Source organism: Pseudorasbora parva, chromosome 4 (genome assembly GCF_024679245.1).
Source record: "Pseudorasbora parva isolate DD20220531a chromosome 4, ASM2467924v1, whole genome shotgun sequence".
Taxonomy (NCBI): domain Eukaryota; kingdom Metazoa; phylum Chordata; class Actinopteri; order Cypriniformes; family Gobionidae; genus Pseudorasbora; species Pseudorasbora parva.
Window position 1 is genome coordinate 45655403 of NC_090175.1, and position 26424 is coordinate 45681826.

A 26424-nucleotide genomic window follows, 5' to 3' on the forward strand; every position below is an offset into this window, starting at 1 on the left:
GTGTAACTGTAATCTTCAGGGATTTTGACACCAGCGACAGCCGCTACATGCATGCTGTGCATGTGCAAAACTCTATGAAGACACTGAACTTTGTCAACAGGGCTGTAAGTTGATCTGATTGATTCACTAATTGTCACTTAACCATTTATATAATCTTACCAATAGCATGCTGGTTTAAATATTTTTGCTAGTGTAGTGACTGGTATCATATTTCTACTCGGAAACCAATGACATTTTTTTCATAGTCTTTCTTCCTTTTTTATATAGGGAAAACATCCTCTTTTGACCAAAAAGTACCGCTTATCTGGGATTTTCCCTATTTTTATCTAATGTACACATGTTTTTGTGTTTTCCCCAAGGCCACTCAGATTACAAGTTTGATCTGCACACCTCTGAGAGGTAAACAAAGAGGTAACATCATAGGTAAATATTTCCACAGTCTTCTATTTATTCTATCAAACCAAAACTCCCAGTCCCAGCTTTCCCAGAGGATATTTTTATTCAGACTTTTTTTTATAGCTCAAGAGATCATGTTATGTTATATTACATACGATAAGAGAATACAGCTGTAAAGATAACATAATTCAAATCATTTGATTTTGGAAGAATTTGAACTTCTGTTCACACAGAAATCTCAGTTTGGAAAATTTCACAGTTTGTGAAGTTGTTAAGATCTGTTTTTACACTGTTTATAGAGGAGACACATGAGATAACTGGGGTCTTTTAACTCCTCTAGGATCCTCCCATTATAATGTCATTGATACAAAGACCTTATTTGTGATTTGCCGCAGTTCCTATATATTAAATTCCATTCTGTTAATCTCCAAAGGAAGTTTTAGGTTTGACAATGATACTGGTATGAAAATAGACTGTTTTGACAGTATACATATTGCCTTCTTTGTTTAGGAGTGTGTCAGCTAGTCAATAAGAGAAGCGGGGCCCTCGCTGACCCAGATGTTTTTACCCGAGCAGATGAGCTCCTTCTCGAGGACTTTGCGGTCTACTGTGCTCTAGGATTGCAAAAGTTTAACACACAGCAGAAGGCAGATAAAACCAGAGCCAAGCTGGCTGTAACTAATGAGGTAGGAAATGCCGTCACATTCCTTTTGAGTCATTGGAAATCACTTCATATTGTAAGAATAATGAGTAAGTGGTTTAAATGCTGACTCAGCAATCACTTGATTTTAGCAGAAAAAAAACTATTACTAAAATTAAAAGATTTTTAGTTTGAAAACTAAAGATTTTAGTAATGCACATGCATTGTTTTTCTTTTTCTTTTCGTGTGTGTGTGTGTGTGTGTGTGTGTGTGTGTGTGTGTGTGTGTGTGTGTGTGTGTGTGTGTGTGTGAGCCTGTTTATGTGGTTTATGAGGACACAAATTTGTATAACTACATGGGTATTACACTGGTATTACACTATAAATGTGGTTTATGAGAACATATTAAATGTCCTCATAATTCAAATGGCCATAAAATCATACTAAATGATATTTTTTTGAGAAAGTAAAATGCAGAATGTTTCCTGTGATGGGTAAGTTTAGGGGCAGGGGTAGTGTAAGGGGATAGAAAATACGGTTTGTACAGTATAAAAACCATTACACCTATGGAGAGTCTGTGTAAACGTGTGTGTGTGTGTGTGTGTGTGTGTGTGTGTGTGTGTGTGTGTGTGTGTGTGTGTGTGTGTGTGTGTGTGTGTGTGTGTGTGTGTGTGTGTGTGTGTGTGTGTGTGTGTGTGTGTGTGTTTACCTACAGGTCTTATCTTATCAAATCTCAGTTTCACAAGAGGAGATTTATGACTTGAAGGTAACATTCATAAATTCTCCTTTGAATACTTAAATACTTTTGTTTTATTTGTCTTGAAAAGTACCTCCATTCCTTCTACAACTGCATATATGACTGAATTAACTTGTGAAACTGCATTAAAACCTGTAATTGTTGATGTTATAAAGGAGCTTGTAACTTCCTGTGGTTAGGGTAGTTTATTATTGTGTGTGTTTGTGGTTTTGTCAGTTGCACCACTCGACTCAGTGTGTCATTTGAAAAGATTTGACCAGTTATCATTTTCCCATTTCCCTCCAGGAGTCCCTTGTCCCATCAGCAGAAGCACTCTGTCTACTAGATTTTGGCTTCAGTGATTTTAATATGTCCCAGAATGCCATGACTCAGGCTGTTGTGCGCATGTTCCTGGATCTTAATTTACCCCAGGATTTCAACATTGACTACAAGGTTACTGATTTAATCCTGCTTGGCTCTAAGTAACTTATCAAAATGAAATCTAAATAACTAAATCGCAATGAGGCTTTGAGAAAAACTTTAATGTAAGCTATGGATCTAGAATTGGTATTTCCCTTTTTCCTTCAGACCCTGTGCCACTGGGTTTTGAGCATACGAAAGTGCTACAGGAACAATGTGGTCTATCATAACTGGAGTCATGCGCTACGAACTGCCCAGTGTATGTTTGCCATGCTGCAGACAAAGGAGCTACAGGTCTGAATTATAGTCTGTCGATAACCTGTCCTAATCTTTTAAATGTAGCAGTGCAAACTGGATTAATAAATGAAAAGTTTTATTCTAACAAATGTATTTATTATTAGTTAATTAATCCATGTCCTCCCAAATCTCTGATATTTCATTGTCTTCGCATTTGGTGTTATTCCAAGTTTACTTAATCTCACCTATTCTTTAATCAGAGTAATATTAGCAGTCTGGAGGTTCTTGCTCTCATGATTGCCAGTCTGAGCCATGATCTGGACCACAGAGGCGTGAATAACTCTTACATAGAGAGGTAAAGCTAAAGAGCATCTCTGACTGTGGTGGTATTATAAACATCTGTCAAATGTTCATTAATGCAATGCAGCTACATTGGCCTAATAAGTATTTTGACACACATTTAAACTGTTAATTGCCTTGATATTTTTTCCTGACAAATAATGCATTCTTACAGTCTGCAGTGCATTGTAGGATATTATCGTTTTCTCTTTCCCTTATCTTTCTCTCTCTGTGTTTTAGGAGTAACCAGCCTCTGGCACAGCTGTATGGTCACTCAACCCTAGAGCACCATCATTATGACATGTGTCTTCTCATTCTCAACAACCCTGTAAGATCACAGAACATCCAGCCATGCATCCATTCCTAACTTTATTTATCCATCCTTCCATTCATAACATCATCCATCCATCCATCCATCCATCCATCCATCCATCCATCCATCCATCCATTTATCATTTATAAATAATTTATTCATCCTCTAACAATTCATAACAGAATTATCCATTCATTCATCCATAACACCCTCCATTCATAACTTAATTTATCCATCCTTCCATTCATAACATTGTTAGGGGTTAACAGCTTATGACCCAGGACCAGTAGTGAAGAAATGAAGACAAGCAGTCAGGATTGCAATTAATTAAAAAAAAAATTTACTTAAGAATAGTTTGCAGTTTCAAAAGCAGAAGCCAGCTTCAAGTCTCACAAGGAGTTCGTAGGCTGCGCTCCCGCTCTCACCGTCTCGTTGCCCTGCCCTATCGTACATACCATTGTCCCAACAGTTATACCGTTTTCAAGGTCTTATCCACGTCATTACTACAATGTGGATGGTTCTGATTGGCTCAGAGACAATGCACAGTCATGGTAAATTTCCACTCATGTCAGTTAATCTGATGCACGTTTCCATAGACGTGTCACTTGTTGAGGCTTTCACCCTGGAATTAGACCCGTAGTGACCTTCCAGATCTGGAGCAGGTGCCAGCTTGCCCAGAACAACAAGTCCACCCATCTCTTAGGGTGCCCACTATACACCATTCTCAACACTGATCTGTAACATAGAATATTGCGCACATACACAGATACACAGTCTCTCCAAGGTTGGAGCTGATTAAGCTCCAGTTCTAACCAAAACATACTGATAACATGTGCTTTCTTTCAGTGAGAGGGACACACAATAGTACAGGCAATATTCATCTTGAGTCTTTAGTGTTTCAGTAAAAGGAAATATAAAAGGAATAAAACATAATAAATTAAATTAAAGACAAATTCATATTTCATCTCTGGAAGCCGGGCTAAGTGAGCAAACCCTGTTACTGCACTCCTGACATGTTAGGGGTGTGTGATACCTCCAAAATCCAAACACATGACCTTGTTGCCAGTGTTTAGTGACACATCACACATCTCTCGGCCAGACCCTCAGTCACTCCTCAGGGACCAAATATACACTTTAGAAAACAAGAAACTAAAAGCAAAATCATAACTGGGTAGAATCATTTCAATAATATAGGAAGGTATATATTGATTAAGGTTTTGATTATGACGTTAATTAGGATATAAATATATACAGGTATATTGAAGCGGCAGTGGATTTCAGAATCCCCCTTCAACATCCATCCACCCATGCATCCGTCCATAACTTAATTGATCCATCCTTCTATTCATAACACTATCCATCCATCCATCCATCCATCCATCCATCCATCCATCCATCCATCCATCCATCCATCCATCCCTCCATGCATCCATCCATAACTTTATTTATCCATCCTTCCATTCATAACATCATCCATCCATCTATCTATCCATCCATCCATCTATCCAACTATTTATCTATCTACCATTCATAAATAATTTAACCCTCTAAATTATTTTAAATTATTTTATCCCTCTAACCATTCATTACATAATTATCCATCTATCCATTCATTTATCCATAACACCCTCTATCCATAACTTAATTTATCCATCCTTCCATTCATAACATCATCCATCCATCCATCCATCCATCCATCCATCCATAACTTTATTTATCCATCCTTCCATTCATTACACCATCCATCCATCCATCCATCCATCCATCCATCCATCCATCCATCCATCCATCCATCCATCCATCCATCCAACCAACCAACCAACCATTCATACCTCCATCCAATGTAGCTGCATTGAATTAATGAACACTATTCATCATTCATCTATCCATCTATCCATCCATTTATTGATAACATAAATTATCCATCCAGCATCCATCCATCCATCTTGTTATTCATCCATCCATCCATTTATAATATAAATTATTCATCCATCCATCATGTTGTTCATTTGTCCATCCATGATCCATCTATCTATTCATAAATTAATGAATTAATGTCCATGCACATCTGTTTCATTCTTCCTACCCCTCTTCTCTCTCAGGGCAGTCAGATTCTCAGCTCTCTCTCATTGAAGGAATACAGGGCCTGTGTGCAGATGATTGAGAAGAACATTCTGGCGACAGACCTTGCTATGTATATAGAGTAAGCTATAACCCTTTTCCAATTCAAGCTGTAAACACAGATGTTCCCATAAAATATATTAAATCACTCTATGGGTTTGTTTATTTATAGGAAGAGAACTAAGTTCTTTAAACTTGCTCAGAATAACAGCTGTCTTTGGAAGGATGAAGGAAATAGAGAACTGCTGAGGTAAAAAGAGAAAAAAAAAGTACACTAATGCACAATATTCACATATTTATGACTAAAAATAATTCATTAAAAAATTCATTAAAAATTCATTAAAAATATAAATTTTCACCGGATTCACATTCTTACATACAGGGTAACCCACTACAAAAATCTACACGTTTCTTATACTTCAAACAACAACACACACACACATATGAATTATTCTATTTCCTTTCTTTTGCTCTCAATTTGTTTGAGTGCAGAACAGCACAAGAACCGGAAACACTCACCACATTTTGTTTGATGTGTCCACTTCCTGTCTCAGTATTAACTGATGTTCATGATCTAAATAGGTCAATGCTAATGACAGCAAGTGACATATGTGCAATAACCAAACCATGGCCAGTTCAGCAGCGGGTAAGCATCTCCCACACACACATTTGTATGCATGCATGCAGATACACCACAACCACACATGCATTCAAGCACACACACTTGTATATGCCAGCCCACACATACTCAAATTTCTCTTTCTTTCTCTTCATCTTAACAGATTGCTGAACTTGTAGCAACAGAATTTTATACACAAGGAGACAGAGAAAAGTGTGAATTGAACATTCAGCCAATTGTAAGTCTACAGTATTGCGTTAATTTCCTCTACCTCATTACTTTTGTACAAGAAGATATTGTATTTAAGATGAAGAGAGGCACATTATTTTATAGTTTACAAATTGTAACAGTTATGTTGTTCAATTACAACCTGAATAACACATTGAATCTCTTTCTCACAGGAAGTGATGGACCGTGAAAACTCCTCTCGTTTACCTCACATGCAGGTTGACTATATCGATGGGATTTGCTCTCCACTCTATGAGGTGAGTGCCTGCCTGCCTGCCTGCCTGCGCACATCCTGTTAGAAATGTGTGTCAGTATGTCTGTTTAGTGAGTAACAGGTATTTATGCAGTGCCTCTGTCTTGCAAAATAAGTATTTAGTCATGTAATCTTTTTCCCAGGCCCTGGCCAGCATTTGTGAGTCCTGTTCTCCTCTAAAAGAAGGGTGCAGAATGAACAGAAAACACTGGCAACAGCTGGTAGACAGCAGAAAGGAAGAAGAATGAAAAGGAAAGGACAAATGGAGAAAGGGAAGAAGGAAGTAAAGGATGAACTATTTCAGGGACCATTCATTGAGTGAAAAAAGACTCAAGGTCATATCTGATATTCAGACTATTTATGATGACAATAAAAACCTTAAGCATTTCTCATTTTATAAGATATAATTATTAACACTCACCATCTGGTTTACAGTCAACATGAAATAAAGAAAGGCAGAAAAACATAGCTTACTAGTGCAATAATGTGAAAGAGATTGACACTAGCATAATTTATCACATGCAACTTTGCCAAGCTATACCTGCCATTCTTGATCTTCAAATAAGCCGCATGATAGTCACAACAAGTTCCTATGTTTCACGAATTCCTGGCTGGCTTTGTCATACTAATGAATCATTAGGGAATACTTTTATGAAGTTTAAATCAAAATACATATTTATTGAGTTGTTTTAGACAAGAAAGCACAATGTGATTCTTGATTCTACTGAATAATAGTACTGTTCATTCATTAAAAAAGAAAAATGTAATAATACCGTTATTTTAAATATAAAACATGAAAAGAAATGAGTCTGTTATTTTTTTCGAACACTAATATTGTTGCATTTAATTGTTTTATTACTCCCACATTGATTATCACAGGTTGATCTGATAATCAAACATCACAGCAATGAATAAAACACCTGCAATATTTCCTGTAATAAAAATGAAATACTTGCTGTAGTCCGAAGTGCAATGAAATTAGAGGCAGATATAGGGGAGTGCCTGACGGTGCAACAGAATGGTGTTTTTTTCTTGATGTGGTCACGTGACCTGTGGTAACATGTGCAGGCTTGTATAGAAACAAGTTTGCCAAATGTAACTTTCTAACCTCCGCAAATACCTGGGAGATTGACAGTAGAGCTAGTTGCTCAAACACAGATAAAAACCTTCTTTCAGATTTTATACAACCTTTAAATCCTCTTCTTCATTACCAGGGCAGTTTGACTGTGTTCTAAACATTATTTACATTGGTAATCATTTTCATAATTATATTATATGGTATTATAAAGTGAAGGAAAACCACAAATGTCATGAAGTGTAGTACAAAAACATTTTATTACAAAATATATAATAAATAAATACATAAATATAAATATGGCACAAAATAAAACTCAACACTCAACATAACTGAGCACAATGGTGCCCATCAGTATATCTCAACGTCACGGATGATCCAGATGTTCATAGTGATTTGCTGCAAAACAAAAATACATTTATTTAGAGGCATTATTATGTCCTTTACAATTATAATAAGGCCTGATAATTTGTAGACTTTTTCGTTTGTTGTACTTTTTTGACATTGCTTGACAATCTATTGACACTTACTTGCCAAGGATCTTCTCAATGACCTTCTTAACCCAGGGAGCAGTAGGGTCCAGACAGATCTCTTTCTTGGTTCCCTTGAGGGTGGCACTGTGTTAAAAATAAGGAGAAAAAACAGTAAGAACCATATTTTTAATTGTATTCATCTGGATCATTATGTATTCATTCATGTAAGTTTTATGCCATTATTAGGGTGTAAACTCACATGATCTCTGTGTCTTTACAGTGAGGGCTGGGAGGAAAGAGCTCCACACTCTCTATGTGTTTACCAATGCGTCGACTCTCTGTTTCAATGCAGCGACAGCGTAGATCTACACCCACACCCCGAAGACTCATTCCTGAAAGCAAAATCACAAGAACAAGTTAATATTGTGTTATCACATACATGCATGACTTACTAAAGTGCATATGTTTTTACTGATTAACCTAAACAAATTGTTTTGCAATTCACTTACCTTCACCAATGGTCAGGAATGCCAGGGCAGCGATAACAAAGACTGAAAAGATTTTACAATTCATTCTGCCAAATGAAGCTTGGATTTACTAATGAATGCAGCAGAAGTTAAACTATTCTTGATGCTAGTTGCTTTAGGTGTTCTGCTGGTGAATTCTGTCCACATTGTGGAGCTTGCAGCCCTTTTAAAGCCCCGTCCTGGAAGTGAGTCAGAGGAGTTGCGCAATATCTTGGGAAAGTTTTTGGTGATGTCACGCATATGTGAACCTCATCATGTCACCCTCAGTTATTCATGTGATGTGAAAGTGACAGGATATTATAATTGCACTTCAGGAATTTTAGAAGTGATCCATATTGACATGTGCACATATGACATTTGTTTTTTTAGCAATAGAATAAACCGTTTATTTAATTTTGCTAGGCAATAATGAATTATACATAAATTAAAGTTGATTATGCAGATGTAAATTACCCTCACTCTTAAGTACTGCACCAAATAAAAATATAAAAACTCCAGCTGCAAGATTCCCTAAAAATGTATTTTACCAGTAATAAAAACTCCATATACACACAGATACATATTTATTTAAATAATATTTATTTGGCCCAAACACAGGATCTCTATTAGCCACAAGTAAAAATAAATAATAGAAATATAATATAGCATATAATAGTTATAAGCAGTAAAAAAAAAGTGTGTGTGTAAAACACCACTTTCGAAGAAAAAAAACAAAACATGCATAGTTATGTAGTGTGAAGTTTGATGTTGGAGAAAATATAATGGGTCACTGTCAATTATTTCACTGTTTTTTGAACATTGTTACTGAAATGTGTCCTATGGCATGACAGACAGAATTAAGAGTAAAGTGGTTTGTCATGGTTTGTTGTATGGAAAAGGAGCGAAGACTCAATTGCAAGAGTAATGGGCTTTATTAAATAAAATAAAACAAGATAAACAAAAACTACTCCAAGGGGGAAAAACAAGACTTCACGAGCAGGGAAATATGAGGTACATACGACAACGATCCAGCACAGGACTACCAACACAAGGAGATTAAATGGGGAGCAAACAAACAAGGGTAACAGAAGACAGGTGGGGTAAATTAACCAATAATCAGGACAGGGTGGGTGGGGTTAGACAATTGACATGAGCACATGGGACAAGAAAACACATAAACATGCGCTCACACCAAACGTGACATGAACATGCAGCCAATGAAAACTCATAAGCTGCATGTTCACACAAAACATGAAAACAGGAACGCATGCAGCTAGTGAAAAACACCAGCCGCACGCTAAACAACATAAGACAAAACATGAGGAGCATGAATGCACGAATCCCAACAAAAACCGAAGCCCAACTAGACTGAAGTGTTGAGATCCGAACACCACGCCCCACACAGAACACTCACAAGGACAGAAGAGCACGCAGCTAGAGCATGCTCAAAGCTGCACGCTCACACAAGACAAAACATATATGAGTGTCAGGGCTCTGTCACAAAACCAAGAGAAAGCTAGACCAAAGTGACAGAACCCTGGCAAGGTTTCGCAACAAATGAAGAACAGAAGAAATTAATACTTTTATAGTGGTTCCAAAAATGTTAAATATTTGAACAGTTCTGAGACAAAATCTTACCATGTGCACATGTCATGGGCTTCACAAGTAACATGTAGCCTAGAAATCTAGACGCACCCTAGCGGCAGCAAATTTAATCTGCCCGCAAGTGACGTCTGGCAACTCTCAATACCATTCTGAGCTGTATTCCCCTAACTCTTGCCGGACCAATCACATTGTGTATAGAGTCGGTGGGCGGGGCCATAATGACTACAGCCGAGTTGCGTTTGCGTGCTTCTAGTAAACACAGAAACTGGTGAACGGCGGCGGTCTTTCGAATCAGCTTTGACCGCGACTCTGGAAGACTTGGAGTTAAGCTTTTCTCTGAGAAAAGAACAAAGAACGGCACTGAAGTCATTCTTAAAAAGGGAAGATGTGTTCGGAGTTTTGCTCCGGTCGGGCACGCCTCCTTCAGCTCACGCCAACGAGCAAACGCTGGTCCAATGTTGATCCTCGTCCTGCCTTTAATCCCATCACTTTTTTGTTTCCTCTTATTGCTTTCCTCCAACAAAACCTTTTCTTTCTTATTTGTCTGTGCTGCTTTGGACATGACTATATTATCCGACGAACAAAGTTGGGCTCGCACGTCTGAATTTAAGGAAGTGTGGGTGTTGGTGGAAGTGACATATATGCCGTAAAGCAGTCGAATTTTGTAGTTCTTTTTGTTCTCGGGTTACTACCCGAAACCTGAAGTTTAAAAGTACGATTAAAAACGGTACGGACCAAATCAAGCTATGGCAGACGTGTCATGCAACCTATTGTAAGTCGATGTATCATCACAAGAGTCTTGAAAATATATTATGAAGGTTGAAAAGTTACCTAGTGCTGCTTTAACTGTCCGCCCCTCCTTTTTGAGAATAGTCATGAAAATGCACTAAAACTTAAAGGGCTTAAAGGGCTGTAATTCATGAATGCTTTGGAATATAGACTTAAGTTTGGTCTTGATTTAAAGATGACAATCTTCAGATTATTGCTGAAGCATTTCAAAATATAAAATAATAGAAAAGTTATGGAAGTTTACATTTACTGATAATGAAAAACTAAATATTTTCATTTTATATAAAATAAATATTTTACAAAAAAATACTCTAAAATTACTATGAAATCAAAGCCATATGTCTAACCAAATTGTGTTCCAAATTTGAAGTTGATATCACAAAAATTGAAGTCCCCATGAGATTTTGTTTAGGCGCTACACCAAAAATAGCCACCGGGTGTCATTCAATTTCCATTGATTGTTTATTTGATGTATTTTCCTATACATTTCTGACCAAATATCACTTCCATCATAAAAAAGTCACCAAATATGGAACATTGAGACTCAGACCTTTCAAATGGTATGTGTTTTGTCAAGAAATTATGTGTTTTGTCAAGATAAGAAAAGATTTTCATTATAAAGTAGTTAAAGTTTACAACTGCTGTTATCATGTAGATTTTTTTTGAGGGGCACTCTCGTCATAAATTACTATTTTACTGTCATCATGTAATTTTTATCATAAAACAATGGACACATATCTCTTCAGGAGTGTTAGACCTTTCCAACAATATATAGTTTGTCATGATTACAGGGTTCAATAGTAATATAGTGAAGTAAATGTAGAATGCCCATATACGGGGACATATGACAAATGTAAAAAGTTCCTACGATTGTCATTTACTAAAATAGACATATAAATATACATTAGCTTTATTAACATAATTTGTATGCTTTCCTTTTTAATTTATAAAAGTTGTAATTCATTGAACCATGTTTGGGACAGTCACACCATAGGACAATTTTGAGATTTGTTTCAGAAATGTAAAAAAATTCTGAGGACAAAGCAGTTTTTAAATCAACAGGTCCATGTAAGACATAAAAATGCTTAACCATTTACTGCATTTGAAATGACAATACTGTGTACTGTATTGTCAATGTGTGACAATCATGTCATGTCAACAACCCAACTGCATAAAAATAGCAACACACAATATAATGTAATTAAATAATATATACATATATATTTTTTAAATGATTGCAATAAACATTATAATATTATTTATTATATGGCTACAAAAAAAAAAGAAAAAAAAAGAAAAGAAAAGAAAAGCGTAAAATTCAGCACATTGATTCATAGGGACACAAATGAATCAATGATTCGTTTTATTTGACTGAGTCGTCTCGTCTGAGCGAACTGGTTCGACTTAGGACTTTCCAGAGGAAGTGGACATATAGGCCAACAAGGTGTGGTATTTTGTCACGTTATGCTGCTACTTCTGTCGGAAAATAGCATATTATTGTAAATCTACTGTTACTTCTGAAATTGAAATCTGAATTGTCGCTACTTTCAGTTACTTCACCACAAACAGTTTTCAACGCCAAACAAGACTCCAAGGTAACCTCCTGACTCATGACCCTTTACATTGACTATGATTTTTATACGAATTTCTATCATGTACCTTCCATCAATGCGCTTTCTCTTTTCTCTCACCTTCCCTTTTCATATATCCCAGCATTTAAGCATTAGCATTGTTTGCATCCAAAGCGAATAATTAACTCGTTAACCTCATTTTATACACTGTGACTGAAAACATTGAATATACATGATTGTGACTGTTAGTGCAGTTATTTAATGTTAACTGATCGATGTATTGAACCCAAAACCCAATGTAAAAACAACAATATCAGATTGTTGATAAAAAACAAAACAAAACAGTGTACAGTGCTTAATTATGCAAAACAAAAATAGTCTCTTTGCCAAAACTTTATTTGTTTTTACCATTGAGATCACATTAAAGGGCTAGTTCATCCAAAAATGAAATTTATAATGACTCACCCTAATGTTGTTCCACACCCGTAAGATATCTTTGGAAGACAGTTTAAGATATTTTATATTTAGTGCGAGAGCGTATCCAAGTGTATGCACACTATACTGTCCATGTCCAGAAATGGAATAAAAACATAATCAAAGTAGTCCATATTTGACATCAGTTAGTTGATTAGAATCTCTTGAAGCATCGAATATACATTTTGGTCCAAAAATAACAAAAACTACGACTTTATTCAGCATTGTCTTCTCTTCCGCGTTTGTTTTCAAACCTCAAATAAAGATTCAAACGGTTGTGAATCAGTGGATTGATTCATGATTTGGATCGTGTGTCAAACTGCTGAAATCACTTGACATTTGCGAAACCAATAAACAACTTAAATCCTTGATTTTTGATTAAAAAAAAGGTGTATAGGCTCATCACCAAATTTTTTACTTGATTTTACTCTCAAGATGGTTTCACATTTACTGTTGCCCAGCGAAACAACTTAAAGGCATAATATGTAAGATTTTTTGATTAAAGGTGCACTATGTAAGAGCCAGCCTGATCTGCCGGCGATTTGATTTCGCCTGGCAACTCAGTCTGGAAACCCGTATGTTCACTACTGCTTATGTTACACTTTTGCAGGAACCAATCACAGACTGGCTTATCCACCTGGCACACTATGGGTGGGTTTAACACGATGACAGATAGAGAAATGATGGGTTGTTGCCTGTTGATCACCTTTCTTGTGGTCTGATTGGTTGAAGGACTATCCAATTACTACAGATAAATTAATGTTTCAGACTTATCTGAATACAGTTATTCGAATAATGCCAGTTGATTACGTCCCCTGTGCAGTAGAAAATACAGAGCAGACTCTCCAGACCAATGTTCAATTTTTAATTAAAGGGGGGGTGAAACACTCAGTTTCAGTCAGTGTCATGTCAATCTTGAGTACCTATAGAGTAGCATTGCATCCTGCATATCTCCGAAAAGTCTTTATTTTTTTTATAATTATATAAGAAAGATGCGCTGTTCCGAGTCTTTCCGAAAAAAGCCGAGCGGGTGGGGGCGTGTCGTGTGACCGGAGCTAAATAATGATGTGTGCAGCAGCGCGCTGCAGTGAGGAAAGTGAGTCGCTCTGTGAGGAAAGTGAGTCGCTCTGTGAGGAAAGTGATTCGCTCTGTGAGGAAAGTGATTCGCTCAGTGAGGAAAGTGATTCGCCCGCCGCGTGAGGAAAGTGATTCGCTCTGTGAGGAAAGTGATTCGCTCTGTGAGGAAAGTGATTCGCTCAGTGAGGAAAGTGATTCGCCCGCCGCGTGAGGAAAGTGAGTCGCTCTGTGAGGAAAGTGATTCGCTCAGTGAGGAAAGTGATTCGCCCGCCGCGTGAGGAAAGTGAGTCGCTCTGTGAGGAAAGTGATTCGCTCAGTGAGGAAAGTGATTCGCCTGCCGCGTGAGGAAAGTGAGTCGCTCAGTGAGGAAAGTGATTCGCCCGCCGCGTGAGGAAAGTGAGTCGCTCTGTGAGGAAAGTGAGTCGCTCTGTGAGGAAAGTGATTCGCTCAGTGAGGAAAGTGATTCGCCTGCCGCGTGAGGAAAGTGAGTCGCTCTGTGAGGAAAGTGATTCGCCCGTCGCGTGAGGAAAGTGCTAATACAGATCGACCGCCGGCCTATCAGTGGGTAAGTCAGTAGCTACTGGTTATATCACCTGTTTAGCATCCTACAAGCCAGCGCTTTGATGGGCGTAGCCTGTTGCTTTCGCTCTCTCCCTCGCTCTCTCTCACGCGCTTCCGGTAGAATTGTCCGTAAGGCCCATACAAGGAAATTCCGCCCCCGTTAACGTCAAAGGGGACGCATGATCTCAAAAAACTTGCCGAAACTTATGACTAACCGGAAGTAGTATTTTTGACAAAGAAATACTCCCATCAAACGTCCACCTTAACTTTTGAAACTTTGTCTATGTTTAGTATGGGATTCCAAGTCTTTAACAGTGTAAAAAGATCAGTATGCATGAAACAGCATTTCACCCCCCCTTTAAGCTTGTCTGGTGATAGCCTATGTAGTATTTTTACAGTAAAACATCCAACAACCACTAGGCCAGTGTTATATATTTTGTTGAGTTGAGTACTTACAATATCTGCTTTACTCTTAGCAGTGTGCAACGTGTCACATTAGCCGCTGAGTGAATGCACAGAGTAATGTCATAACATCATTTTCAACACACTCAAATGTATCTAATATGATAAACAGGGCGACGTTACCTAATGGCCCGAAAAGCAGAAATAGCGTTGGTGCCTGGCGACTGTGTCCCGCCATAATAAAAGTCCCTCTGCTTGCAAAGTGTGAGTTGTTCATCTCAATAACAATTGCTCAACGATCTTGCTCGGCTCCCTTAACACTCGGTCCTGCTGCGCTTCACACTACAGTAACGTTAACAACCGCTTTCATGAACATGATTTCTGCCAGTGTCCTATCCCGATTCTTTTCCACCGGCTGTGAGGTGAAGACCACATGTCCCAAGATTATGCGCTCAAACTTGGCGTCATCAAACTACACCTTTGTTTTGAATAGGCGCGCTCTCGCGGACAGAAAAGTTGCATAGTGCACCTTTGAAATATCAAAAAAAAACACTAGAACAATGTTATATATTTTGTTGACTTGCATTATACCTGCATAATCATTATTTTGTGTACTTGCATTATACCAGATGTTTCCAACAATTTATTTATATACAACAAATGTTTCCAGAAAAATTAGCTATTTTAACCAGAAAATAGCTTAACCAGAACACAGACAATTTGCCAATTGTGTTCTTAACCAGAACACAGACAATTTGCCAAGTGGCTAACATCTTCACCATACAATATATTTTAAAATTAATTGCATGTAATTTAGCAATACAAGTCATCCTGTTTTTATATGATAATATCTAGATTATTGCAAAGTGCAACAAGTGTCTCATACCAGCCACTGAGCGAACTCGCAGAGTAACATTATTATAACATGACTTTCAACACACTCTTTTTTTTAAATAAGACTTTAATACATTAGCTTATCCATGAACATGATTTCTGCCCGACTGTCCATTGGATTGGATTGCTTTCCATGGGCTGTAAGAGGTCCCAACTTTGTAACATTTATTTAAAAATCAAATACTGGTCTTTCTATGAATTAAATGGGAATGAAATTAAATACAGTGTTTTGTGTAAACAAAAACATATATATAATGCGTGACGTTTAATTATAAACAAGCTCTAAATATTGACTCTTATTTTGAAATGCATGCGCCTTATTATTGCAGTTGCAGGATGCTCATTCAGGTTTGTGCATCCTCGTTTCCTTTCCTAGCTTCCTTTCCTCGCGCCTTAGCTCCACCCCTTCAGGACGCGAAAAGACACGAGGGCGGAGGAATTGAATCAAGTGAATTGATATATCTTCAAAGACTGTGTCCGAAACCTGGAATATTCTGCCTTCAGAGGACACATTTGAAGGCAGGAAGGCATCAAGTCATATCCGAATCTAATGTTTGCTTCACTTCCTGTCTCCTGAGAGACCTTTATCTAAACAATTTTTGAAGGCAGCATCCTTCGCTGCCTTTGATATCCCACAATCCTTTGCTTTCATTCAGTGTTATGTTGAGCTGGGGGAAAAAGATGGCGTCCATAAGTTACGTTTGCTGGTCAGTTTGTGTGTAAATATATGTTTTTGACCAATATTTCCCACTTCTGAGCGAGGAATTACTAATGTGGTAATTAAATATTTGTTTAGTTCTCACCAAAGCCCTCTCTATTTGGCTGTAGATCATTGAACTGTTACACTGCCTTTAGAAGTCTGTCCGAAATCAGTTTTGTGAGGTGCCTTATGCACAAAACGCTTCCTTACAAGCCTCATAAGGCAATTGTCTCATAAGGCAGCAAGTCAGCTGCCTAGGTTTTTGGATGCAGCCAAAATATGCATTGTTACAACCGTTTAAAACAGGGGTGTCCAATCCTGCTCCTCAAGGGCCACTGTCCAGGAGAGTTTAGCTCCAACCTCAATTACACACACCTGTACTAGCTAATCAAGGTCTTATTAGGCATACTAGAAACTTCCAAACAGGTGTGTTGAGACAAGTTGGAGCTAAACTTAGCAGGACACTCCTGTTGAACACCCCATGGTCTAAAACATATTGTAAATTAAACATTGTTATTAATTAACAATTTCCTGGCATAAATGTGCACTAAATATTGATTTATTTCATCGAAACTATTTAGTTCACCCCCCCCCCCCACCCCCACCCAGTATATTTCTGTCATAGTTTTTTGTCATCCAACACTAGTTTTTATTAAGGTAACATCTTGTTTTCGTCTGTGAAAAAAGGTTGTTGACGAAAATTAGGACAAATTATTTGTGCAAAACAACTGAACACGTGTGAGAGTGGAATTTGTGCAGAGCATATCCAAACCTGTATCTTTTTGCATCTGGTTGAGATAATGCTTGTCCTTCCAATTTCGGCTGCTCAGTGTGAACGTGGCTTTTCGGCTCACAACAGGATCAAATCTAAAGTACGCAATTCACTCCATATGTCAACCTTGGAAGATTTTATCAGGATCAGCACTGTAGGCCTATCACTTGAACAGTTTGATCCTGAACCATGTGTCCAACGCTTGCTGGCTTTCTGCAAAAAAGAAGAGGTGTCAGCCAAACTACACTCAGTGGCCAAGTGATGCTAACATAATTATGGTCAGTGACTGTCTCAGATTCAGCGAAATTAGATATTTTGAATTTATATAGTTCATAAGTTGGAAAAGACATTCAGTTCCAGAGTGAACTTCAGTTCAAACATTTACAAGATGAAAATGCTGAAACTAAGCAAATCATTTAAAAAATGTATGTTCATTGTTATGTGGCTCTTAAAAAAGTTATTTGGGTCTGGAGGACTGGTTAGTGATGCACGGTTTGCGATTTATATAATCCACCAATCGAACGGGCCAAGAAATAAAAAATAACATTCCAATTAATTGCGGGTGGATGAGAGATCATCATTCCGGTTGCCGTTTTCCCACACGCTTTCAAAACAATCCCTCACATGTACTCACGGGGAGCTGAAGCTCATTATATTATGCAAAGCTTATCCAATCATAGCAGTGAGCGTCTTCACTGCGGCACACCCATAAAAGCTTAGCGGACCATGAGAGGCTCAAAACCAGTATAAATTACTTATTCATTATGATGTTTTTTAATTGTTACAACCATGCGAACATCACGTTGACCTCAGACAACCATATAAAACAAGCCTGTAGCACTCATCTCAGAAACCGAAGCCTCCGCACCACGATCCAGGTGACCAGTCCCAGTATAGGGCATAACCGCCATCCCGTGTTTTCTAATGGACACGAGACAAACAAAACAACCAAATTACACTTTAAATAATTTTTCTCCAAAGTTGGTTTCTGTCATTGTAGGCCATTTTTATCACGATGATAAAATCGATGACGATTGTTTAAAAAAAATAGTTTTAGTTAGTTATTTGATGCTATAAAAAGGGGGGGTGTGACGTAATGACTGACAGCTGAGATTGACAGCTTCTCTGAGTGAGGCACTACCAGACTTTTTTGGGATTTTCGTGAAGCGATGCATTTGTGTAAGAAAAATATCCATGTTTAAAACTTAATAAAGTAAATTATCTAGCTTCAGGCGAATCGCCTTCCGTATTCAACTTACAGAAAAAGTGTTTTGCCCGCGCCTGTTGCAATTCAAAATGCTTACTTAATTCAAAATGCTTACTTTGGTGTGCAATGTGTACAGTTAGCCATCTTATTCCAAAATCTTTTTCTGTGAAGTGAACAAATCCCTCACACTAATTTTTTCATAATTTGCCTGTTTGTACTTAATAAACCAATAAAAACATTTGCCGCGAGGTCACAGTGTTTGGGTTTGCTCGCTCACAAGGTTTGGCTAAACACTCGAGGTTAGAGCCAGGGCAGACGACAGTATGAAGCGTGCATTCCGCATAAGATGGGCTTACATCTACATTTCAGTGGTAACACATAAGGTGTTGATCATCATCTTTATTTATTATTGTTAGCACTACCTCGAACTAAGGAAGTTAGCACTACCTCGAACCTAAGCGGGCTCTTCTCCCGGTAGGGTGCGCGCGCCCGTGACTAGATGCACTCCGCCCATAAACACTGCTCTCAGCTGCAGCAGATCCACTCGTCCGTGCAACATGTCTGTCGTGCCGCGCTCTACTTCAGCACAGCATTCCGGGAAGGCAGCGCTGCATTTGAACCGATTTGAACGCAGAAATGACGGGAAGCTTCACGACATCGCTTCAGTCGCGTCGCAAAGTGGATCTCTATGGTCACTGCTGTCACAGGACTTCACCAAATCATACCAAAGAAGTGTGTTTTTGACGGAGCGGTCCCAGTGATAAAGGTTCAGTCCTGCTTTGGAAGCAGGCGGTGAGTAAAACTGCTTCAAATGTCTATGTTGTTGGCTATCGTTGCGTAAGTAAACATCAGTAAGCAACACAATCATTTATAGTTAATTTATCAATGGAGCATGCGATTTATGGTGTGTGTTTAAATACATTTGTTTAGCTGACCAATATAGGTGTCAGTTTGTTTATTGTAAAACCACCCAAACCTAAACCTAGCGTGCTTCGTCATTCAAATGCGCTAACGGTTACTCCATTGTTGTTCTATGTATAACGTCACACTAGTCTGACGTGCAAAACCGTTTTGCTTGCTACTGCTAAGGTTTAGTCGCATACAATAGTCCATAAACCGAATCATGTCCTCATAAACGGCGAGTAAACACACACAAATGTTGACAGGCCACTAAATACAGTACATACCACAGAACGGACGTCCTGCTGTTGTTGCTTCTCCTGTTCAGTTTATTTCAGCCTCCGGATCTGATTCTGGATCATATATGTATTAGTTGAATTTGATTGATAGCCATGGTTTATTTAGGGTAGCGTTTTCTTCTCCACGCTTGAGGACGTCACCACTTTGTGTGCGCTCGTCATTCTTTAGCTCCGCCCACACGATACGCCTCCAGGTGCTCAGTTTTTTTCGGAAAGACTCGGTACAGCCTATATTTCATTTATAAATATGATAAAACTAAAGACTTTTCGGAGATATGAAGGATGCAATACTACTCTATAGGTACTCAAGATTGACATGAGATGAGTGTTTCACCCCCCCTTTAAATGATCCGCAGCAATGTTTGAAATGAGCTTCTAACGCTAGACAAATGCCTTTATTATTTTAAACGCGATCACCTTGTACCCAAGCCATTTTGAAACTAAGGAGCCATGGCTATTTCTCAGCCTCCCTTGGGATTGCCCTGACATATCGGAAGATTTGGAAGACAGCTGCCAGCAAATTCACCCAGCCGCTGTCTGTGGAAATTATAGGGTGGTTCGGGGTTGTGCGTGACTGAATGAAGGTATTAGATCGGAGAGTGACACAGACCGATGAACTGAACCGTAACATCTCAGCTCGGACTGTGGAGACACAGAAAAGAGTGGACGCCATCGGGGGTCAGACTGGTGAACTTGTGGAATGAACCGGATGTGCGCCAGGAACGCTGAGGATCAGTGACTGATTGATTGATTATGATCCGGACAAATTACTGAAGATCAACTAAATGGATTAAAAATGCTTAATTTCACCCTGCAACCCCCACCTTCTCCCTTTCTCTCGGATGGGAGGTCAGCTTGACAGCTGGGTCTGCTATCGTTCCCAGTGCACTGCCTTATATCCCTTCAAGGACAAGCCACAGAACTGAACTGTAAACATCTTAAGTTATGGCTGTCATTCTCACAACATAAACTCAGACTCTTACTCGCACCATACACTCTCACCCCGATCCCATCCCCCCTCAATCCGTCTGCCTCCTTCCCTCCCTTCCTCCCTTCCTCCCTTACCCAATCCAAACAAAAAAAACCATCATGTGACCACGTGTGCTGTGTTATGTTATGTTGTGTTTCTTGTATGTACGTATGCTATGCTTTGCAAAATCTGCTCTTTTTTTTTTCCGGAGAGCGTGTGGCAGCGCTGTAATTAGCTGCAGCCCGGAGGCTTACTCCAAACGATATTTCGTTGCTGTGTACTTGTACATTTGTAATGACAATAAACTTCTATTCTATTCTATTTTATTAATTTGTTTGTCGATTACAAACAAGCTCCTCGGTTTACAAACAATGATCTCTCTGCCGCTCTGCCTCCCGCTCTCACACACACACTGTCCCACCGCCGCCGCCTCCCTTCCACTCACATCACTTTTTTAAAGTCCTCTACAGCGCGAAACATGAGTCCCACAAACGCGGCGGCGCCGGGACAGTGTGTGTGAGAGAGCGGGAGGCAGAGCGGCAGAGAGGTCATAGAGAGATGCGACAGAGTTGCGAAATTGCTCGCGGCTGTTATTTCAAATAGCGCGGCATATTTCAAACTAACCGCTTTTTAACCGGCTAATGAGGCTTTGTGGTCGGTCAAGAAAATGTTTAATTTTTGCCATCCCTAGTGTGGAACAGTTTAATTACAGACATATGCACTTTTATGAACTTCAAAAATGACTTCAAAAAGTATAACTCAGATTTTATTTGTCTGAAAGAAGAATGTCAGATAGACATAGGATGACTTTGTGGTGAGTAAATCATGGGATGAATTCATTTTTTTGGGTGAACTAACCCTTTAAGTGAGCTGTGCAGGATAAGAAATGCAGACTGGTGCCAAACCACAAACATCTCTTCCTTGAGAGAGTTTATCCAGTATTGCAAAATCTTTGCTGAGACTGTTTTTTCAAAAATACAATGGGGAAGTTGCAATATATCAAATGATTCCAGCAGAGGCACAAAAAACAGTTTGGCATTTAGGAAGCCTTTGCTGTGCGGGCTTTTTACAGTTATCTGAAACAGACAATTTAGATAACCTGCACATTACCGTTATCTGAAACAGACAATCCTAAATAATCTACACATTTCTTGTAATATAGTGTTTATAATGATGCAATACTGGGGAATTCCAAATTGCACCTTGAACAAAGAAGTATTATCACCTACCTGTAAAAAAAATGGGGAGGGCATGAACGGTATTCCAACTAAAAAAAAGGCGTTTCCACCTTAAAATCATAGTTTATACCATATTGAATTTTACATGGAAGGAACCAAGGCTGTGAGGGATAGAAGTGTGCAATTTTCAATCAAAACATTCAAAATGCTTTCATGGAGCTTTTGTCTACTAAAAGTCTTTTGGAAAACTTAAACAACAGTACAATCCATGGAACAACTTTGGTTTTATTTCTGTCAAAAATGAAACATGGCTCTACACTGATTCTGTTGTCAATTGCTAAGAGTTGCAGTTCATTTTACATTTATCTCTTTTTACATTTATCTCTTTGAGTGCACGGAGATAAGTTGTCACATTAGAAACCTGCTGTTTTTTGACAATGAATTATGAAGCATATCTTCAGAGAATGACATTTCCATAGCAAGGCTATTTAAAGAGGGCTTGGTTATTGCAAATACTGGACACAGAAATCAGATCATTTGCAGACTAATGATTAATAATAAATGGAAAAAACCAAACAAAAACACCTTGTTGACCTGAAAACACAGTTTAGGTTAAAATCTTTGACATTTATTTAGTGTTTGACAGTGTGTTCTTTTGCCTAATTGTATTATTATTACTTTGGGCGATTCAATTCACTAAAATATGTAGACTGGGTAAACCCAAGCCGATTTGTCAGCGATTTGATTTGATTTCGCCCTGGAGCGAAGAAACCTGTACATAATTTTATTCTGCTTCTGTTACAAATTTGCGGGCCGCGGGGACCAATCACAAACTGGCTTGTCCATCTGGCGTGATATTGGCTGGTTTAACACAATGATGGAAGAGAAGCAATGATGCGTTGTTCTGATTGTTTAAAGGACTATCCAATTGCTTACCATTTGAATTAGGCCAGTGATCATGCCTCTTGTGAAGTAGAAAATACAGAGCAGACTCCCCAGAACAATGTTCAATCTTAAAAGAATGAGCTTGTTCTGGTGATAGCCAGACAATAAAATATGCCTAATTTAAGGCCATTTTTGAAAAGGACGTTATACAAAGTTATTGCTAGCTATTATAGCACTACTGTAATATTCCAATGCTGGTACATTTGACAGGATTTGTGGTTTACAGCACTGTAGAATTTCCACACATTTGAATTGCTCCCAACAAAAGAGTTTTGTTTAAAAGGTTTCCTTGTTAGATAACTTGTGATAACGGAAAACTCTAGATTGTTTCCTTCAAGGACTTCAACAAATCTTTCAGTTAGAGTTCCTGTTTGGTGACGTGAACTTTATATTTATATGGTGCAAAGGTGAGACCGGGCGGAACGTGAAGGTGAAAAGACTGCGTTTGAGACTCGTAGCAGCAGATTCAAGCAGTTGTAGTGTCATGGACAAGTCTACAAATTGTCCATATCTTCCATCCCAACAAGGAACCTGTGAGGGGAAAAATCCTTATCTCTGCAGTCCACATATACATTTGGTAGATAGTACAGATTTTTTTACAGTACATATGATCATTGGTAGAAAAAACATGTGATTATGTTAGAAAAATACTTAAGAAAAGTAATGCATTTGTGACCATCTACACGTGTGCAACTCTCATTGTATGGATTCACATATTAATTTGTGGCTATGCAAAATTTGTCCATGACTTCACATTTTTTTATACGGGTGCACCATATTCGCTGCAGCAACTGTAGCAAAAATGTAAGCATATGACTTTCTTCATTTGTGATTCATAGAATAGGATTTGTGCACCTGCAGTGAAGAATGTGTGAATGTGTAACTGTTGTGTTTGTAGGTGAGAAACAACAATCTACAAGTTTACAACTCCTAAAAGATTTTTCTCTGTGAATTCAAATTTATTGATACACGTGTGGATATGCTCTAAAGCTACAAATTCCACTCACACGTGTTCAGATGTTACGCGAAAACACCTTCATATTATTTTTCTCTCCTCTTAAAAAGGATAACCTTTTCATGACTGCAAGACAGGACATGATGGCATTAACTTCCAATAGGTGCGGTACCGTCTTCAATGAATCTGTCATCAATCATGTTATCTGAAATGTGTGAAGTACAAGATGTATGGGCGTTCCCGGCCACAATCAGCGTTTTTTTCCCCCACCCAGACACTTAAACAATAATATATCGATTACACTCTGAATCAAATTTATGGTTCAAAGAGGTCATATGATGACATTTTTGTACAAGTTAAAATGATTCTTTAGTGTCTAAATGAAAAGTTTGTAATATACTTTAATTAAAAATTATCCATAGTATTGTAAGAAAACACTCATTTTACCTGGTCAAAACAGCTTTGTTTTCAACAAGCCATTTTAGTGCATAAAGCTTTAAATGATAATGAGCTTTGCTCAACCTGAGGGGCCGTTCTGTGGGCGCTTTGACACACACGTGTGGAGAGTTGCTTAGACAACAGTTGCGGTATATTTTGGAGAAAGAATGGCAACAGGAGTCTATGAGGACATTGTATCAATATGAACCCGGAACAAGATGACGGCCGGCAAGCTGGACATTTCTGAATGGTTGTTTAACGTCAATGTTTGGCTAAGTTACTCTAAAAAAGTAATTATTTACTGTTACTAATTACATCTTCAATAGTGTAATTAGATTACTGTACAAATTACTCTCTTCAAAAAGTATTTAATTACTTATTCCTTTCTAAATCTTATATCAACATCGACTAGTTAAGTGATTCAAGGATAGACATTAAATGGCTCTTTTAATTCATTCAGATACAAAATATAAAACCACATTGATTATTCTTATTAACTGACCAAAATTTTACACGTGAGAATGATAGATAAAAAGATGCATTTTAAAGTTTTGATATTTTACTATTGTATTATGTATAATTGTTCCACAGTCTACACTGTATTTAGTTAAATTACATGTGAAGTAACTGTAATTAAATGGCACAAAAACTATGTGTTTACTGATGTATACGTTAGTTCATTGACAAATTGAGGTTACAGCTAATGGTCATGGAAAAACTTTTTTTTCTGTAAATGCAGGCTTGTCAGTGATGCGTTATGTTATCTATGCAGAGTTTGGTAGAACTGTTAGGGCTGAAGCACTGACGTTAGGTCACCAACGTTACAAAAGTAAGCTTAGTGTAGTGTTACCACGGTAAATGTATCACCAGCGTACACAGTTTGTTATAACACAATAACCATAACACATTGTTCATTATAAACGTGGGATTATGAATTATATTGACAACATCATACATAGAAAGCATGCCGCAATGTTAGTTAACTTACCCTGTAAACTTTAGCTGCATTCATCGTGAAGCGTGCAAGCGTTTCAAACTACACTCACTTCTTCTGGAGGTGCAGCAGGAACACGCATAGTTGGTACATCTTTTTTCAGGAGCAGCTTCTTAGCAAAATCTGCTTCATACTGACCACCGTTTTTAAAGCAGTCTGGTGAGAAATGGTTCGCACGGCGCCAGCATGAAAGCATTGACGTTGATCAGGAGAATATTCTCTTCGAAAAACAACTCAGCCACAACTTCAGCAGTTTGTATTTTTAGGAACATCAAAAAGACTGCTGTGTTCATCATTAAACCTAAGAACAGAACGCCACAATCACTTAGATATCATTCTGCTCCAGTATATCAACAATGGCGGACTGTGATGAGCTCACTCAGGGCGGGTCTGGTTGAAACGCTGCTGTCAATAGGCCTACAGTAGGTACTCGTTTTGTTTGAAACATTAAAAAGTATTTTTAATGGTATGAATGAATTCTGGATAAACTACATCACTCTCACGTGACCTGCCAGTGTCAGTTGCACCGCTTCACTTTTTAATTCTCAACTCCAAAGGGTCTGTCAGATGCACATTTCAGAATTTTGCCATAATAGATCAACCAGGTTCTGTTTTATAAATACTACTAATATAATAATATTATAAGGAAAGGAAGTATATCTGGACACAAATCTATCCCTCACAGCCTCATTTTTATCCTTTTATCCTTAAAAATAAAGGTTCTTTATTGGCAACTATGTTTCCAGAAAACCTTTAACATCACAAACAGTTCTTTATAGTTAAAAAAAGGTTATTTGGATTAATAAAATATTCTTCACACTTAGAAAATATTTGGTGCTTTCTTTGGGGAATGGTTCTTTTATATAGCATCACTGCGAAAACCCCCTTTTGGAACCTTGTTGTAAAGTTTAAAATTGCATCAACCCTAAAAGGTGATGGTCTATACCCATGATGCAATAGGCTACCCATGAGTTCAGCCAGACTTATAGAGATCCTCTCTTATTTCCCGTTTTCACTTCATTTTATTAAGTAAAATTTTGTCCATATTTGGAAGAACACTGTCACTGATATAGTAGTTTTTATAGCTGGTTATTCTGCAGGCAGAAGGCTGGAAGTAAACAAAACAGAGGGAATATTCCTGTAAACGCTTATCCAAATATTTATTTGATCAAGGCCAAGATTGAGTATGCACGAGAAATCTTGTGGTCTTGTTTTACTCCATTTTACAAAAAAAAAGCTCCTTCACGAAAGCAGATTTATAGTAATGTATACATTCTAATTATAGGTCGGTATTCCCTCTGTTTTTCTCAGAAGACTTTCGGGGATCTTTGGAACACA

General features: G+C 38.0%; 2 protein-coding genes across 3 annotated transcripts in view; one reads left to right on the forward strand and one right to left on the reverse strand.

Moving 5' to 3' along the window:
• pde5aa (phosphodiesterase 5A, cGMP-specific, a) overlaps positions 1 to 7261 on the forward strand; it is a 17517-nt gene extending 10256 nt beyond the window's left edge. The window contains exons 9-22 of one of the 2 annotated variants that reach the window (XM_067441961.1): positions 20 to 104; positions 360 to 423; positions 907 to 1082; positions 1751 to 1801; positions 2078 to 2224; positions 2360 to 2485; positions 2689 to 2783; positions 3008 to 3095; positions 5183 to 5283; positions 5374 to 5451; positions 5784 to 5847; positions 5984 to 6058; positions 6222 to 6305; positions 6445 to 7260. In XM_067441961.1, coding sequence (XP_067298062.1) covers positions 20 to 104; positions 360 to 423; positions 907 to 1082; positions 1751 to 1801; positions 2078 to 2224; positions 2360 to 2485; positions 2689 to 2783; positions 3008 to 3095; positions 5183 to 5283; positions 5374 to 5451; positions 5784 to 5847; positions 5984 to 6058; positions 6222 to 6305; positions 6445 to 6549 — 1339 coding nt within the window. In that variant the 3' untranslated portion in view covers positions 6550 to 7260. Of the gene's footprint in view, positions 1 to 19; positions 105 to 359; positions 424 to 906; positions 1083 to 1750; positions 1802 to 2077; positions 2225 to 2359; positions 2486 to 2688; positions 2784 to 3007; positions 3096 to 5182; positions 5284 to 5373; positions 5452 to 5783; positions 5848 to 5983; positions 6059 to 6221; positions 6306 to 6444 lie in introns of both variants that reach the window. The other variant, XM_067441962.1, reaches the window with a different exon arrangement.
• Positions 7262 to 7617: 356 nt separating this feature from the next.
• cxcl8a (chemokine (C-X-C motif) ligand 8a) lies at positions 7618 to 8551 on the reverse strand. Its single transcript, XM_067442797.1, has 4 exons — positions 8359 to 8551; positions 8109 to 8241; positions 7907 to 7993; positions 7618 to 7775 (listed from the first exon to the last, which is right to left on the reverse strand). The coding sequence occupies exons 1-4, from the start codon at positions 8420 to 8422 to the stop codon at positions 7763 to 7765; spliced, it is 297 nt and encodes a 98-aa protein (XP_067298898.1). The 5' UTR covers positions 8423 to 8551; the 3' UTR covers positions 7618 to 7762.
• Between the last annotated feature and the right edge of the window lie 17873 nt (positions 8552 to 26424).